The 16,609-nt window shown below is 47.1% G+C and overlaps 1 protein-coding gene across 3 annotated transcripts; it reads right to left on the bottom strand.

Annotated features, from left to right (window-relative positions):
- Positions 1-235: 235 nt before the first annotated feature.
- LOC307203005 (rho guanine nucleotide exchange factor 11-like) lies at positions 236-16,399 on the bottom strand. 3 transcript variants are annotated; one of them, XM_079953528.1, is made up of 7 exons: positions 16,034-16,344; positions 15,393-15,472; positions 14,622-15,251; positions 13,512-13,690; positions 13,342-13,418; positions 12,173-12,260; positions 236-1,191 (listed from the first exon to the last, which is right to left on the bottom strand). In XM_079953528.1, exons 3-6 carry the CDS (start codon positions 14,677-14,679, stop codon positions 12,206-12,208), a joined length of 369 nt encoding a protein of 122 aa, XP_079809654.1. In that variant the 5' UTR covers positions 14,680-15,251; positions 15,393-15,472; positions 16,034-16,344; the 3' UTR covers positions 236-1,191; positions 12,173-12,205. The 3 variants fall into 3 exon arrangements, with proteins under 3 accessions (XP_079809654.1, XP_079809653.1, XP_079809655.1); XM_079953527.1 differs by lacking the exons at positions 236-1,191; positions 12,173-12,260; positions 13,342-13,418; positions 13,512-13,690 and having other exon boundaries at positions 14,191-15,251; positions 16,089-16,399; XM_079953529.1 differs by lacking the exons at positions 236-1,191; positions 12,173-12,260; positions 13,342-13,418; positions 13,512-13,690 and having other exon boundaries at positions 14,191-14,740; positions 16,089-16,399.
- Between the last annotated feature and the right edge of the window lie 210 nt (positions 16,400-16,609).

Genomic DNA, 16,609 nt, shown 5'->3' with positions numbered 1-16,609 from the left:
CATAAAAATAGGCAATATATAATTTGAATACAAAGATTTATTTTTAAACGTTATTTATATTGATTTCCAGCATCATTTAAACAACAAGATATCCAGCGTAACATAACTAGTAAATAATAAATAAAATATTATAAAAGTATGTATTTTTACAGTATTAGGATATATAATTTATAGCAATTGATAGCACTATTATTATTTTTTAGCTCTGAGATAAATAAATTGTTGTTGTATATTAAAGGCCAGAGTCAAACTGACTGATGATGGGGAGGGTGGGTGGAAAATAAGAATACAAAAGAACAATATACATGATGCTTCAGATCCAAAGGAAGCTATTATATACAAGCAGCACTGGAATTATTTGAAGTAAAGTTTATAGCCAAACTCGTACACGGTGCCCAGTTAGGTTCCCTTCCAAATTTGACATCGTTGGAGCGCATTGAAACCACTGAAGGTGTAATTAGTATATTGGAGATTTCACATAGCTGGTTTTTCGCAGCAATTCATGGGGCTTTGCTGATCTCCAGGCTCTATGTTTTCCCAGGATAAGGTTTGGGTGGACTGCCATGTAGCACTCCCACTGCTTCTCATCTATCTCCTGGAAAAGGGGGAGCCCAGAGGGGATTTTAAATCTTAAAATTTTAAGATGAATCTTTCAGGTCCCAAAATGTGTCACCAATGCCATCTTGAGGCTAGAAGCAGGTCTCTTGAGCATAGAGGCAAGAGTATAGATGCCTATACTCAAATATTGACTAAGATTATATTTTTTTCCTAACTGGGCTTGCCTTCCTTTGTTGTCAAGGATGAATTCCAATCTGCATAGTATCAGGCAGTTATGACCAAAATTCTAGCTCTGGGCTTTTCCCTTGAGCAATTGCTCAGAATGGGCTTTGGGGAGGCTAGATCAGCCATCAAACAGCGTATCACAAACACAGAACACCAAACAGATCTGGATAGGTTCTCCCTCTCTTATTGCCAGGTATCTCTCAACGCCTATGGACTATCTTAGCAATCTGCATCTGCCTAAATACCATAAGGCATTCACTCTGACACAACTCTGTGCTCTCACCTCTGCTGTTCTTGAAGATCGCTATAGAAAAATCCCATATCCGCAGAGATGCTGTCCCTGTGACTGACCAAATTGAAACTGTTAGACCATGGGCTTCTCTAATGCTCGTTTTACAGAGATCTAACCTGTAGAAGTTTAAATAGATAGATTCTTTATTGTCATTACACAAGTGCAACATTGCACAAGTGCAACGAAATTGGATGCCATCCCTTAAAAACAACAAAAGCAAAACAACAACAACAACCAAACAAACCACATTCCAGCCACACCCACACCCACACCCATCAAACTCCCAGGTCACACTATCGAGTTACAGCATTTAAAAAGGCCACAGCTCTTGGATAGAAACTATTTTTCAGTCTATTTGTCCTTGACTTGATGTTTCTATATCTCCTGCCAGAAGGCAGTAGTGCAAACAGACTGTATCCCGGGTGAGATGCATCCTGCAGGATGTTGTTTGCTTTCCTAAGACAACGGGAACTGTACAGTTCTTCCAAAGATGGGAGAGGATGACCAATAATCCTTTGGGCTGTGGTTATGACCTTCTGGAGCACCTTCCTCTTCCTAGCTGTACAACTGGAGAACCAGGCACAAATACAGTATGTGAGAATGCTCTCTATGGAGCCTCGGTAGAAGGACACCAGCAGTCTCTCACTCAGATTGTTCTTCTTTAAAAGTCTGAGGAAATAAATTCTCTGCTGGGCCTTCTTCACCAGAGCAGTGGTATTTGCGCTCCAAGTCATGCCCTGATCGATAGTCACTCCCAAAAACATAAAAAGAAGAAATTTACAACACTGAATTTAAAACTGGAGTGCATTCACATAGCTGGAACAGAACTTCTTGGCTGCCAGTGCAAATTCGGCTACCTGGTGTGTAATACATAGAAGCTTATCTGCTAGGAGTTCAGCTGTCACTTCCTGTGCGGATCGACCTGGAAGCCAGTTAAGAACTGGCAATATAAATTTTCCTCTGGGCATTGTATACAGGGGGCAAATCGTATTGCCCTTGTAGTTGGTTAGGTGCTGCAGTCCTTGTCACACTTGTTTCATGTTGTTATCAGCTAAATAATTTTCCACCTTAAGCTTATATTGTTGTTTTGCTGCCTTAATGCCTTTTTTGAGATTTGTTCTCGCCTCTCTGTATATGACTATATTCCCTGTCTTAAAGGCAGAATTCCGGGTTCTCAGGAGTGTTCTTACCTCAGCAGTCATCCATGGTTTACAGTTCCCATAGACTCTAATGCATCTCTGCGCTGTTACATTATCGGTGCACACTTTAATATAGGAAAGTATAGCATCTGTGTATCTATGCAGATCTTGATGTTCAAACACGCTCCAATCAGTGCTCTCAAAACAATCCTGGAGCTGACTAAGAGCACCCTCTGGCCAAATTCTAACTCTTTTTATAACTGGCTGAATTCTTCTCCTGAGAGGGATGTACTTCGGACATAGAAAAACTGAAGAATGGTCGGATGAGCCTAAGTGGGGGAAGGGGATTGCCCTATATGCCTGTTTCAAATTGGAATATGTGAGATCTAGAATATTCTGTCCTCTAGTGGGAAATTTCACAAACTGTTCAAACTTAGGAAAAACTGTCTTCAGGCAGGCTTGATTGAAGTCCCCTGCCACAACAAGGGTGTCCTCTGGGTGGATTTGCTGCTGCCTGGAGATGAGGTCATATAGCTTAGAAAGTGCCGCACTGACATTAGCATCAGGTGGAATATAAACAGCTATAATAATTATGACAGCTACTTCTCTAGGCAGATAAAATGGCCGACATATAACTGCCATCAATTCTACATCTGGGAGCAATACGTGTAAGCTACTTTGCGGTTAATGCACCAACCATTGTGTATGTAAATACAGACTCCTCCGCCCCTAGCTTTACCAGAATCACTGTTTCTATCAGAGCAATAAATTATTTGATTTATCAGCTCAACTGCCACATCCGGTACTGCTGAATGTAGCCAAGTTTCTGTAATAATTACCACACAGTTTTCACGAAGAAGCTTGTTTGCTGCCATCAGCAACTGTAATTCGTCAATTTTATGGACGAGAAATCTGGTGTTGGTCAGGAAGAGGCTTGGCAGTGCTGGTCTGATGGGTCTTTTTCGAAGCCGGGTTAACAGACCTGCTCTGCAGCCATGTTTTTGCTTTCACCCTTTTCTCTTTCGCTTCTTTTGGCATGTCCCCCTCCCGACAACAATCCATAGAGATCCTGGAGCTCTTACTGTGCAGTTTGGTATACAGTGGGAAATTTGAAACTCTCTAGTTATCTCTATTTTTCTTGCGAGCCCGATGTTTACCAGTTTTGTGAGTGAGTAGGTGAGGTATTGGGAGCTCAGAGCTGCAGCGTATGAACGTGCCGCCATCTTCGAACCAAAATGAAAACCAAAGAGTATTTCTTTACTCAACAGCAGCAGCCAGAATGTTAATAGCAAAACACTGGAAATGTCAGAATTCCTGCTCCATGATTGCAGTCATGGGATTGTTGTCTATCACATGACGGTGTATGTTTTGACTCCACAGAGTGGGAAGTGATGGAGACAGGATTTTTGTGTTACTGTGTTCCGTGAAGTGGGACTATTGTCCTTTGTTCTCTTTGCTGTCTGATGCTAGAGAGAGAGGGAGCGTACAATTTTAATTGGCTCTGGGAATAATCCTAGGCCTGAGGACCCAGTTTCCAAGTATGAGAGCCTGCTCCAACAATTAAAAACCCCATCTTTTTAATACCACAGGGAAAAGGCCAACTAAACCAATAACATCAAATAAACCCTGGTTTGACTACACCCACTTTGAGGCCAAGAAAGCCCTGCAAAATGCTTACAAAGCTGCCCTGACAGCCGAAAATTCTGTCAGACAGCAAGCCTATCTTGCCGTCCGTGCCTTAAAAAAAAAGAGTATAAAGACCTAATAACCCACCAAAAGAACGCCTATACCAGAAAATGTTGGCTAGAATTAATTAGTGCGGCAAAAGCAAAAGATCAGACACTATTCTGGAAACCGGTAGCTTCTGGCACCCACAAGGCTATTTCCCCCTTAACCTCACAAATTCCTCCTAACCTTTGGGTCTCATTCTTCCAATCTTTGTACGAGGACGCTGAACCTCCATTACAAAATTATAATATAGAACAACTGGCAAAATGGCCACCAGTTTCAGTAACTGAGTGAAATCATATATAAACCAACTGAAAACTGCCAAAGCCCCAGGCCCAGATGGCATTACGCCAGAAATGATAAAAGCACAGGCGGATTGGTGGGCACCTTTCTTAGCCACCCTCTTCACCTACATAGATGACACTGGCCGCAACCCAAGGGAATGGGGAACAGTCATAATAGTCCCAATCTATAAAAAGGGCAACAGAGGGGACCCAGCGAATTATAGGCCGATTAGCCTATTAAGTGTGATTAGTAAACTCTGCTCAAAGCACCTCAATAAGTTTACAGAATGGCTAGAGAATGAAGATATCTTGGCAATAGAACAAGCGGGCTTCAGACCCGGAAGGTCCACGACAGATCACTGTCTAACGTTACAACATCTCATCGACAAATACAAATCAGGAGGGCAGGCCTCACTATACGCTGCCTTTGTTGATCTAAAAGCAGCCTTTGATACAGTCTCCAGAACCAGACTCTGGGACAGACTACAGGGTACCAATATAGATAGAAGGCTTCTGCTGTTAATTCAGACACTGCACACAAACACGGCTCTTAGAGTCAGGTGTAGCCGCCTATGACACCTAACGGACCCTATTACTGTAAAACCTTCAAAGGAGTCAGGCAAGGGTGCCTATTGGCCCCTCTATTATTCAATTTCTATTTAAATAATTTAGTATCTGTGCTCAATGACTCAGAACTCCACCCTCCAAAGCTCGCAAATCGGCATATTTCAGTCCTGCTATATGCCGATGATACGGTAATTCTATCTAGAACCCCCATTGGACTCAAAAGAGCACTAAGAAAGCTCGCAGCATACTGTAAATCTGAATGTCTCAAAATCAACTATCAAAAGATACTCGCTTTTGGGGAAAAACCAAAGCTTAGAAGCTGGGAATTCCAAGGCCACAAATTAGAACAAGTCACAATCTATAAGTATCTAGGAATGGTGGAACAGGCCTCAGGAACTACACACAAACTCCATTGGGAGCTCAGCGGGGGGAAACGCAAACTGTATTCTTAAATTTTTCAGAGCACAAGGGGGCTTCTTCATCCCTGTGGCTCTAAAATTATACAAGGCCAAAACTTTGGCACAGCTCCTTTATGGATCCTTTCTGGGCCCACCTTCCTCTGCTTTCTCCCCCCTTGAGAGAGTTCAATCCAGACTTCTTAGAGCTCTCCTACAAGTCCCCAGATGTGTCTCAAACACATGGGTTAGATTAGAAACGGGGATGATGAGAGTGGAGGCTAACATCTGCCTAACATCAATCTACAAATGGCTGACGTTGAATCTGCTCCCCCAAGGGATAGCCCCATTGATCCTCTGCGATCAATTCCAGTCAGGCTGGCAGTTCTGAACACTCTTCAGAAACTGGGTTTTGCCCCTCAAGCTCTTCTAAGTCTGGGCTTGGGCCAGGCAAAAGCTACAGTCAGGCAAAGAATATTAGACACTGAGAGACAACACGACTGCTCAAGGTGCCCCGACTATAAAATTGGAGAAATCGAGAGAGATATAGCCACACCGGCAGCATATCTCTTCTTTCTCGTATCTAGAAATGCAAGAAGGGCCTTTACACTCGCCAGAAGCTCAGCTCTGCCCTCGCCAGTCCTGGAAGGTGCCTTTAGAAAAGTCCCGTATGCTCAGAGACTTTGCACCTGTCCATTGGGGGTCCAGGTACCCTCAACATTTTTGTTATGGGTGCCCGGCCTCTTTGGTGACTGAGCCTAGGCCTGGGTCTCTGCCACAGGACTTCTGCAGTCATTTGCGGCCACAGTGGGGCCTAACAGTGGGGTGGAAAGGCTGAAGATAATGCCAATATATTTTGCATCTTTGTGAAATAGCAGTCTATCTGAGAGGCACAGGCTAAATGCTTTCAAGGATCGTACCCTTATTAAGCACCTGCTGATGAGAACTAAGAGCAGGGGGCTGGGCACAAAAGTGCCAAGATAAGATATGGGCTTATTATCTTCAAATGGAGAACTACTGAGCCCCTAGCCCACGTGACCTTAGAAATTGCATTTTTTATTTATTGCATTTTTAAAAGCTACAGGAAAAAAGAAAATAGATTAGATTTTACACACGTGTATTTCAAAAGAAAACCAAAGAAAAGTACGTTAATTAAATTTTATAACTATAAAAAATAGACTCTGCCGTCTAGCGCAGTGTTTTCAGCCTTTTTTGGGCAAAGGCACACTTGTTTCATGAAAAAAATCACGAGGCACACCACCATTAGAAAATGTTTAAAAAATTAACTCTGTGCCTATATTGACTATATATAAAGTAATTCTCTTGAATAGGAATCAAATAAACACAAAGAAAGTATTTTATAATTACTTTATTATGAAATAGTAAGTAAACAGAAATATGAAAAATTATAAAATACTTTATTCAGTGCGCAACCTGGGCCTGTTTGGCTGAACACAAAGCTGATATTCTGGCTGGAATCGAAGAAAGACACACACGTAGCTCTTCGTCAACAGCTCTCAGTCTCTCTCTGTATTTAGTTTTTATAGCAATCATGCTTGAAAAGCTCATCTCACACAGATATGTAGTGGAAAATGGGAGCAATGTCAAAATAGCTTTGTTTGCCGGAAGGGGGAACTCCTTGGCAGTATCCAACCAAAAACTGTCCAAAGGTAGATCAGCAAATCTTAGCTTGAAACCACAATTTTGTCTCAATTCAGTTAGTTCCTCCTGCTCCTGTAAATTCATGTCCTTTCCACCAACTGATGCTGAGCTATAAGGGTCCCTAACCCAGCCAAGGCATTCAGTGGAGACTGAAGAGAAATAAAATGACAACTTCTCCGGTCCTCCTGGTGACTCGAGTCGCGACGTCTTCTTCTCTCTGCTGCTGCACACACTGTGCTCGGGCAGGAAGGAAGTCGGAAGATGATGTCCTACTGTGATAGGTCCAGGCTGGAGCCCGGACATCAGAAAAGTGGAGGGTGTCCCCCTGAGGAGTGCCAATCGGCACCCCTGCTGGCCGAGGGCAGGGTCAAAAACCCCACCCCCCATACCCAGGACACAGTCCGGCGCCCGCCTAGTGGGCGAAAATTTGATTATTTTTTTTTTTTAATCTTTCGAATTTTTCAATTTTTCCCACGGCACATCAGGCAACATCTCACGGCACACTAGTGTGCCGCGGAACAGTGGTTGAAAAACACTGGTCTAGCGCTCCCATTTCTCCTTGTCTATCTCCTGCAAAAAGGCGAGCCCAGAGGGGAGGGGTTAGGGTCCCCTGAGAAGGAGGGCAGCCATCGCAAAGGGGAGTGTCCATCCCCTTCACCCAGCTGAGAAGCCTCCGAGGAGCGGCTCTCTTCCAAACCGAGGGCCACGCGCCTCCATGGGAAACCTCCTGGGGGCCATATGCTGACAGTGAGAGAGGGCACAGGGCCCAAAGATGAGACAGTCATGGATGAGGCTCCCACCTTTGCCCTGTTGGCTACAATCCAGCCAGGTCCCTTGCCTGGAGGTCTCCTAACCTGGCAATGGGAAACATGCAGAGTGGGGGGGTCTCTCTCACCTGAAAGGCACAGGTGGGTGCACGGGGGTGGGGGCATCTGATGGGGCTGCCTCGGTCAGAGGAATGTGCCACTCTCCAGGCACCGGCTGAATTCCTTGTTGACCTCCCCCTGCGACTCCCGGCAGGAAAACAGGCGAGGTCTGTAATCGGCGATCCTTCCCAGACGTGAGAAGAACACACCACTCCTTCACTCTCCTCCCTGCTATCCCCAGGGAGGGGAAAGAGACAGACAGAAATGTATCTACATCCTTTTATTTCTGTCTTTTGCAGCAGTACAGAGAAACATGTCCGTACTCTTCAAACAACAACAGCAGAGAGCATAATAACTCCACCCATGTACTTCCAGTACAGGTCAGAGGACACACTGAGCTAACATCCGGTGCTCAGTTCGGTGAAAGGACTGCCCCTTTCTTACCATGGTAACAGTCACAAACGTCAACATCCTGTTTGGCTTTCCAGCCACCTGCAGCTGACGAAGCTGCTGCTCGCTGCTGCATTGCTCCTTTTTGGTAACATCCTCCCCCAAAAGAATCAATGCGTGCTGCGAGCAAAGCGTGATCCAGAGAAGAAAACAAACAGTTGTTATACATATAACATTCCCCTGTTGTTCCAGTTCCACCCTTGGAACTACCCGCCACTGGTTTCACCAATGTACCTCTCTGGTTGTGTGACTTCCAAGGAATGAGTGCATCTGCATTACCTTGGCTAGCAACTCTCTGTTGTGCCTTTGTCTCTGACTTAGACACAGCTTCAACCTGTTCTCGGTTGTTTACAACAGCAACACAAGCAATAGCTAAGTTGGTAAACTCTTTTGAATACCTCTTGGGTGGTACACCCTTCGTAACTCTCTCAGACCTATGTATGAGGTGCTGATCTTCTCTGCTTTCTGGTTCAGCCTCTGGACTCTTTGGAGAACCAGTACTAAGTGTAATCAGTGGTTCGTCCTCCATCTCTGAGGGTCTAGCCATTATGTGAGATTTCCTCTCAATGACTGTGTTAACTGAGCTCTTTGAGCTACTACTGTCATCATCAGTACCACTGTAGTCGATAAAATCCTCCTCCTCATCATCAGAATCATCCCCTGTGGGAAATGTGTGAACAATTACTCTCTCCTGTTCAGGAGCACTCTCTAGAAATTTTGTGAGAATCACCTGACCAGATTCAGACAAAATTACTCTGTAGAGACCCTTTTCATATCCCACAAAAATGCCTCTGGCATTCTTTACTCCACCTGGAGCTTCTGTCCTCACATGAGACCCAAAAACCTTGAAATGGGCAACAGAAGGTTTTCTATGGAACAGTTTCTCAAAAGGAGAACTTCCCAACTCTTTTGAAACCTTTCTCAACCACGTATAAGTATACGACAATAGTGACTCCGCCCAGTACTCATGTGGCAGATGTGAACTAATCAATTGCGCCTGCATTCCCTTTTGCAATTCTTTGTTCACCCTAATACAGACACTTTTCTTCCACGCTTCTGCAGAAGCAGCAATCTTGTGTCTAATCCCTTTCTTCTGCAGGAACTCCTGGAAATCCTGTAAAAGAAAAATTGGCTTCTCATCTGTGAAAAGACAAGCAATGTTAGCATCATGCATGTTTTTAACCTTGTCACAAAACTCTTTAAACCTTTCTAAGGCTTCTTTTGGTTTCTCCAAAACATAAATCCAGACAAAATTTGAGAATGAATCCACACACACAAGGTAAAATTTTGCATTGCCTCTAGATGGTGCTAGAGGACCAATCACATCAGCATACACCCGCTGAAATGCCCTGTCGACCCTTGAGGTCACCTGCTTGGCGTTCTTCTTGGTTACACCTGCAAAAGAGATCATGTTAGAATTACATTTCATGTAATCACATTGATCAAAGGTCAACAAATACAGTCCATCTTTCTCTTTGGCGGAAAGATACAACTCTCCATCTTTGTAGATCTTGCAGCTCTCAGCATCATAGGACAGTTTCAGTCCTTTCTTAGCAATCTGCGAAACACTCAGCAGATTGAACTTTAACTCTGGAACCAAGTACACATTGTTAATAGTCAAGTTCAGACTTTCAAGATACACAGTCCCAATCCCGGTCGCTTCCAGCTCCTGACCGTTGGCCTGTTGCACAGCGAAGCTTTGCTTCTTAAACGTCGAAAATAGCTCTCTGTGAGATGTCATATGAACGGTCGCTCCAGTGTCCAGGACGAAAGAGTTCCCCACTTCTGGTGTGGCCTTTAGCGACATCAAAGCCTTTGCAGGCTTCGCCTGTGACTTGGTATGACTTTTGCCTGACACCTCAGACTTCGCAGAGCTCCCCTTGGCTCCTTTCTGCTGACGTGGCTTCTTACAGTTCCGCTGAAGATGCCCAGTCTGTCCACAATTGTAACAACGGACAACGTTCAAAGCTACAGCATTCTCTCCAGTAGCAACAGCAGTGGGGGTGTTAGAACTCCGTTCTTCCCTCCCCCTGTCCTTAACCTCCAGTGCAGCAAGTCTGTCATGTTCATTAAGCACCACGGCACACACCCTCTCCGCGGTTAATTGCTGCGCCGGAAGAGAACCAAGCTGACTGGCAACCGATTTATAAGTCCGATTTAGACTGTTGATCATCATGAAGCAAAACACTTCCTCCTGCAGACGGAAATTGTGTTCCACCATCTGTTGGCGCAGATATTTCATTTCCGTCAGGTGCGCTTGAACATCTCCATCAGGCGCAAGCCTCAGATTGGTCAGCTTTTCAAAATACAGCAACGCTGAAGAACCTGCATCTCTCTGATGTGTCCTTCGCAGTGTGTCCCAAACCTCTCGCGCGTATTCTAAATCTTGAATATGCACAAGTTGGGAATCTGAAACACACAGAATTATAGCCGTCCGGGCCTTCACATTCTGTGATTCCCAAGCACGCGTTGGTGCTGCAGGGATGGGGTTCTCAATCACCCCAAACAGCCTCTGATTCTGCAGCAGGACCTTCATCTTGACAGACCAAGATGAATAATTGTCATTAGTTAGGAGGGGTGGATAAGGCAGGGCTCCCCCCTTCTTGGCATCCATTTTGAGTCCTTGCCTTAGCTCTCACTCTCAAGCCTGCTAAAATCCAATAGCTGGTTGTTTACGCTCTTGGCACCTGGCAGCTCTTACGCTGGCTGCTTTGGAAAGTCCCTTCCAAGAGTTCGTGAGATTCTAGCCAAAACAAACACAGCCTTACAGTCCAGCCCCTTTGTGTAGCTTTCCACTACACTGACGAGCGTTGTTTAGCAACTGTGCATTCCTTTCTTGTACAGGAAACCTTATCAACCACAAGAATTCCTGGAATGCAAGCCTTCTCTCTCGGAGCTGTTTTTCCCAAACACTGCTCCCGTGAACCAGAGAATAAATCAATCTGCGTTCACACTTTTAGCCCGAAATTCTCATACCTTGGGGCTCCGTGGCTTGGCTGTCACCTCGTCTGTTGAGCTTCTGGCTGCACGCAGACGTTATCTTCTTTCCGTGGGTGCAGAAGATCAACCTCTCATTGCAGACTTCGATGGAGCGAAGAAACCATCCTCTGCTACCATTGTTGGAATCCTGCCTCGGTCAGAGGAATGTGCCACTCTCCAGGCACCGGCTGAATTCCTTGTTGACCTCCCCCTGCGACTCCCGGCAGGAAAACAGGCGAGGTCTGTAATTGGCGATCCTTCCCAGACGTGAGAAGAACACACCACTCCTTCACTCTCCTCCCTGCTATCCCCAGGGAGGGGAAAGAGACAGACAGAAATGTATCTACATCCTTTTATTTCTGTCTTTTGCAGCAGTACAGAGAAACATGTCCGTACTCTTCAAACAACAACAGCAGAGAGCATAATAACTCCACCCATGTACTTCCAGTACAGGTCAGAGGACACACTGAGCTAACATCCGGTGCTCAGTTCAGTGAATGGACTGCCCCTTTCTTACCATGGTAACAGTCACAAACGTCAACATCCTGTTTGGCTTTCCAGCCACCTGCAGCTGACAAAGCTGCTGCTCGCTGCTGCATTGCTCCTTTTTGGTAACAGCCTGCAGGGCAGAATGACAATTTTCCTGGTGGCCATTGTCACCCTCTCCTGATGCTGCAGCCACCTGCCAGGAAAAGAGGGGAGACAGAGAGAGACGCTCTTAAAGCCCCAAAGAGAGCAGAAGAGGGGCTTTGATTTGCCAGTTTGCAAGGCAGGCGACCAAAGCACAACCCCACATTTATTTCAGCAGTGTCTTTCTCCAGGGGGTTCCAACACTATTCAAAGCTAATATATATGCATACGAAACATACACATATATAAATACACACCTTTACCCTGCCTTTTGACGCTTAATGTATGTCTCCCCCGCCCCAATACATCTCGTTTCTGTGCTTGTAGCTTCGTTTAAATTGCTTGGCTTGTTGTCATTTGCCAGGGGAGAGGGGGAAATAAGAGGCAAACATCTTACATGATCCTCTCAGAAGGGCTGGACGCCACCAGCTCACAGATGTCTGGTGTCTCCTCCAAAACACAGATCAGGAAGAATGATCTTGGATCTGAACAGAGAAAAGAGACAAGATGGAAGAAGAGTCCTTACAGTGCCATCATGTGTAGTGGTGTTATGGCACCCCTTCTTACCTCTGGCTGAGAGACAGACGAGGGCTTAAAGAGGAGCCCTGCTCTGTCTTCTTCCTCAGGCATTTCATCTGCACCCACTTCTCCTTTGGCTTCAGGAAAACAACCAGGTCTTTAAGAAGCCGGGTGTGCAGGCCTAAGAGACGCACACACAGAGAATGAGGGGTTGTTGCTCATGGTGTCATGAAGAGCAGTGGTGTTATGGCCCCCCCTTCTTACCTGTGGCTGCAGGGCGGACGAGGGTGGTCTCCAGAGGAACCATGCGGCTTAAAACAGAGCCCCCTGCCTTCCTCTTGAAGCATTGTAACTGCATCCGCCACCCCTTCGGCTTCAGAAATATTGCAAGATGTTCCAAAAGCAGGACGTGCAGGCCTAAGAGACACAAGCACACACAGAGAGGGGTTGTTGCTCACCTGCTCCACTGATCCTGAGGAGAACATCTAGGTGCCAGGCCGCAGAATCAGGCCAAAGGCCCATCCAGGCCAGAGGGACAAAGGAGGCTGGACCAAATCAGGCCCTTGGGCCCATTTAGCCCTGTCTTGTCTACTCTGACTGGCAGAAATGGCTCTGCAGGGTCCCAGGCAGGGAGTCTTCTCCTGAGCCCTACCCGGAGACACTGTTGGGGATGGAAGCTGGGAACTTCTGCATGCCAAGCAGGTGTTCTGCCATCGAGCTACCAGAGCCCTTCTGCCACCCAAACACTATTTCCGAGAGTCTTGTGATCTGTGGCTTGTTGTATGACAGCTCTAAACACTCGTGAAAGTTGGATGTTTCAACAGCTAAGGCTCTACTTTGCAGCAGTGACTCTCCGGGGCTTTTAGACTCCAGAGTCTTTCTGCCACAAAGCCACAATCCCCTCCCCTCATTGATTCCTGTATTAATAGAAAAGGGGGGGTCTACATGGCAAAGCCAACTGCAGAGGGAGAGCACATGCCCCTCCACTCTGAGTGGCCTGTGCCATGTGTGTGTGTTTTGGCGGGAGAGGTTGTTTCTTCCACGTACCCGAAGTCGTCTTCTTGTTGATTGCGCAGCTGCAGAGGCCCCTCCTGAATTATGTGGTGTTCTGTGAGGTTAAGGTTCTGCACAGCAGGGGTAGAAAAAGGCAGCATTTCACAGAGGGGAAGAGCAGGACAAGGCCAGGGATTGGGGAGAGGGTGAAGGGAAGGCCCTACCTGGAACTGCCTGGCCAGTGGGTGGCTGCTCTTCGGCAGAGATCTGGCATCCAAATGCTTTGGGGAGACATCCAGCCGTCTGTCATTCTCTGCCTGCCTCAACTCCTCCTTGATGCCCTCAAGGAGCTCCTTGCACTCATCGTGCGCCAGGCAGAGATACTGGTGCTCCCAAGTTGAATCTGAGCGAGGAAGGTGCAGAGAGAGGGGGTGACGAGGGAGTGCTTCTGATAGGCTGCCTGCAAAGTTGGTTTCATTTTATTACTTTGAAACCCAAAGCAGCTCCCAGCACAAACTAGGAACAAGGCTGCATTTAAAAGCAAACAGGTCTGAAAGACAGATGAGCAGCAGCAGCCCAGATGCAGAAGGCAAAGGGATCCTTGTTTACTGATCAGAAAGTGGGCTGCTGGGCCATGGGGCACTAATGAAGGCAGATGGGGGCTGTATAAACACACACACCATCGTCTTCCCCCCCATCACCCTCTTGTGTGCTGTCTTTCCCTAGTAAGGCAGGCTCAATGCAGCTCACAACCTCCCAAAGTTAGGAAGCACATCAACATGGAATCAACATGGAATTATGGAGAGAAGCAGCTTGTGGCAATCACACACAGTGGACCCTGTGCCACCACTGCAATTGCTTTTTTCCACTGCCACCACCCCGTATCTCACAGGGACAACACGGAGTCCAGTCAGTTGTTAACATTAACAAATAATCAAGTTTATTTTTAAATGCAGGAACAAGCTTATGGTTACAGTTAATTTTTCTTGGCAGTTTCTTAATCTTTGTTCCTAACAACTTCAAACTGATTATTCCCAACTATTTATCTGACTCCACCTAACAATTCCTCTCACTCTCTCACAATACAACTCAACCAACCCACTGCCTATTCCTCCCTCTTTCTTCTTCAACTCCCAAACCTCAACTGACTTTCAAAACCTCCCACTCTAACTTTTACTCCCCACTTGCATTCTCACTGGCCAATCACATGACACCCATTTTAACCCTTTCCTTATGACCCATCCTGGGAGGCAAACACCACACAGCTCTCTTGGGACACCCTCCCCACCACACCCGACACATAAATATATGGAGAAAGAGAGAGAGAGAGACACCATTAGTGTGCTGGATGATGTTATTCAGCAGCAGAGGGTAGCTAGCCAGGCGCTGCATCTCACACTCCAAGAAATCCTTTAGCTGAATGGTGGTGGCCTTATGGGCAGCTCTCGATTTCCTGGGAGAGGCAAAGAAGGAAGCAGACAGACAACATAATTATCATTATTATGACATGTTTCTGGACACCAGAGAGAGTCAGCGGCAAAACAAGTGGGGGAGCCTTGCTGCTCAGCTCCTGCTCGCTTAGGGGCTTCTCCTTTGGGGCAGCTGGGCAGCTGCTGTGAGAACAGGAGGCTGCCGCTCATTCCAAGGAAACCAAACCTAGGGAAAGCCCTCAGAACCCCTGGAATCTTGAACCCACCTGGAGATTGGGGCAGCATGCAACTAGAGGTTACCACCTAACCTATGCCATCTTGCTTGTTCTCCTGCACTCTTGCATTCGCCCAGGGAGTAATCCTTCGGCCCTTTCCTTGAGCTCAGCCTCCTCTTCTCATGGAGCATATCTGGATGACACGCCAGAACCGAGCATCCCTCGGCTGCTTCGCTTGAAGGAACTCCAGGGCCCTGGCCTGCTGCAAGCCATATTTGGTAATGGCCTGCTGGAGCGCCTCACTTGCAGCCACACCAAACTGGGGGGGAAGGCAGGGGGCAGGGGAGAGGAAACACGTCCAGTGAGCATCAGGAAATCAAGGGCCCAAGTCCACTGGAGACCCACAGGCAGAAACCTCCCAGTTGCCGCCCGCCTCTCTGCCCTGCTCTGCAATCCTTACCTGGGAAAGCAGGTGGTCCCCAATCTCCTCAATGAGGGGCCCTTTCTCCTGCAGATCCTTCATTTTCCCCGACAGAGAACCTGGGGGGGGGGAAGAGGCGGGGGGGAGGTTGAGCAAGGCACAGGAGAGGGGGAATAAGGAATAACCCCAGCAGGGACAGGAGAGGGACAGAGATGGCCTGCTCTTTTTTGAATCCCACTTTCTCAGTGGTGGAGAGACCAGGCGTCTCATTTATTCATGTCATTTACACCCCACCTTTTCCTCCAAGGAGCTTAGGAGGGTGTCCATGGATTCCCTCCTCATTTAATCCTCACAACAAGCCTGTGAGGTAGGTTAGGTTGAGAGGCAGCAACTGGCTGCACAAGGCAGTGGATGCCTTCCCTGCTCCTGGGGGGGTGGGTGGCATTGTTCTCATCCAAACTTGTTGCATTGCATCGGTGGCCAGTGTGGGTTGGAGAGTGTGGCGTGTGCAGGGCATCGGGGGAGTTTGGGGGGGGCATTGAGCTTCTGCCCTGCAGCTTGTGGGGCCCCCTGAAAACAGGCTGCAGGTCTGGCTGGGTCCCTTGGGCCTGATCCTGCTGCAGAGCTCTTTGGGTGCTGTGCCTTTCTTTTTGTCCCTTTTCCCTCTACCTGTGACCCACCCAGGAAGAAGCGGAGGCCTGGGCCAGCCACAGAATGGGGGGGAAACAGACTTACCATGGATCTTAAGCAGTTCTCTTAGGTCGGGGAAGACGAGGGTCAGCTCCTCCTGAGAAAGGAGTTTTTCTTTATATAGCCGCTGGTAGAACAGCACAGTAAGAATGTGCAGGGAGCTCAGATGGGAGGCCTCCATCATAAACAGCTCTGTGCAAAGAGGGCAGAAGGGGAAGGACGTTAGGTTGAGGCTGAATCCCAGCAGGGTCCGGAAAAGAGGCAGCTAAAGCGGGTTGTTCTTCAAAAAAGACTTGGGCTCTGCGTTACAAGGAGAGATGGATCCTGCCAGAGGCGTAGTAAGGTCAGGTGGTGCTCGGCGGGGAATTATAGAACACTTGATTGTGTACATTTTTGAATGGTGTTTTTGCCTGGGTTGTGTGCATTGCATCAGCCGCCGGTGTGGGCTGGAGAGTGTGGCATGTGGAGGGCGTTGGGGGAATCGGCTCTGGAGACATCTTGATTGGAGTCTGGACTGTCTGTTTTTGGAGGGACCCTGATGATGACTCTTTTTGGCATTTTGAAGA

This window comes from Podarcis cretensis (genome assembly GCF_951804945.1).
Source record: "Podarcis cretensis genome assembly, chromosome: 14".
NCBI classification, from domain to species: Eukaryota; Metazoa; Chordata; class Lepidosauria; order Squamata; family Lacertidae; genus Podarcis; species Podarcis cretensis.
The sequence above is the reverse complement of the archived record's forward strand: the minus strand, read 5'-3'. Positions and strand labels throughout refer to the sequence as shown.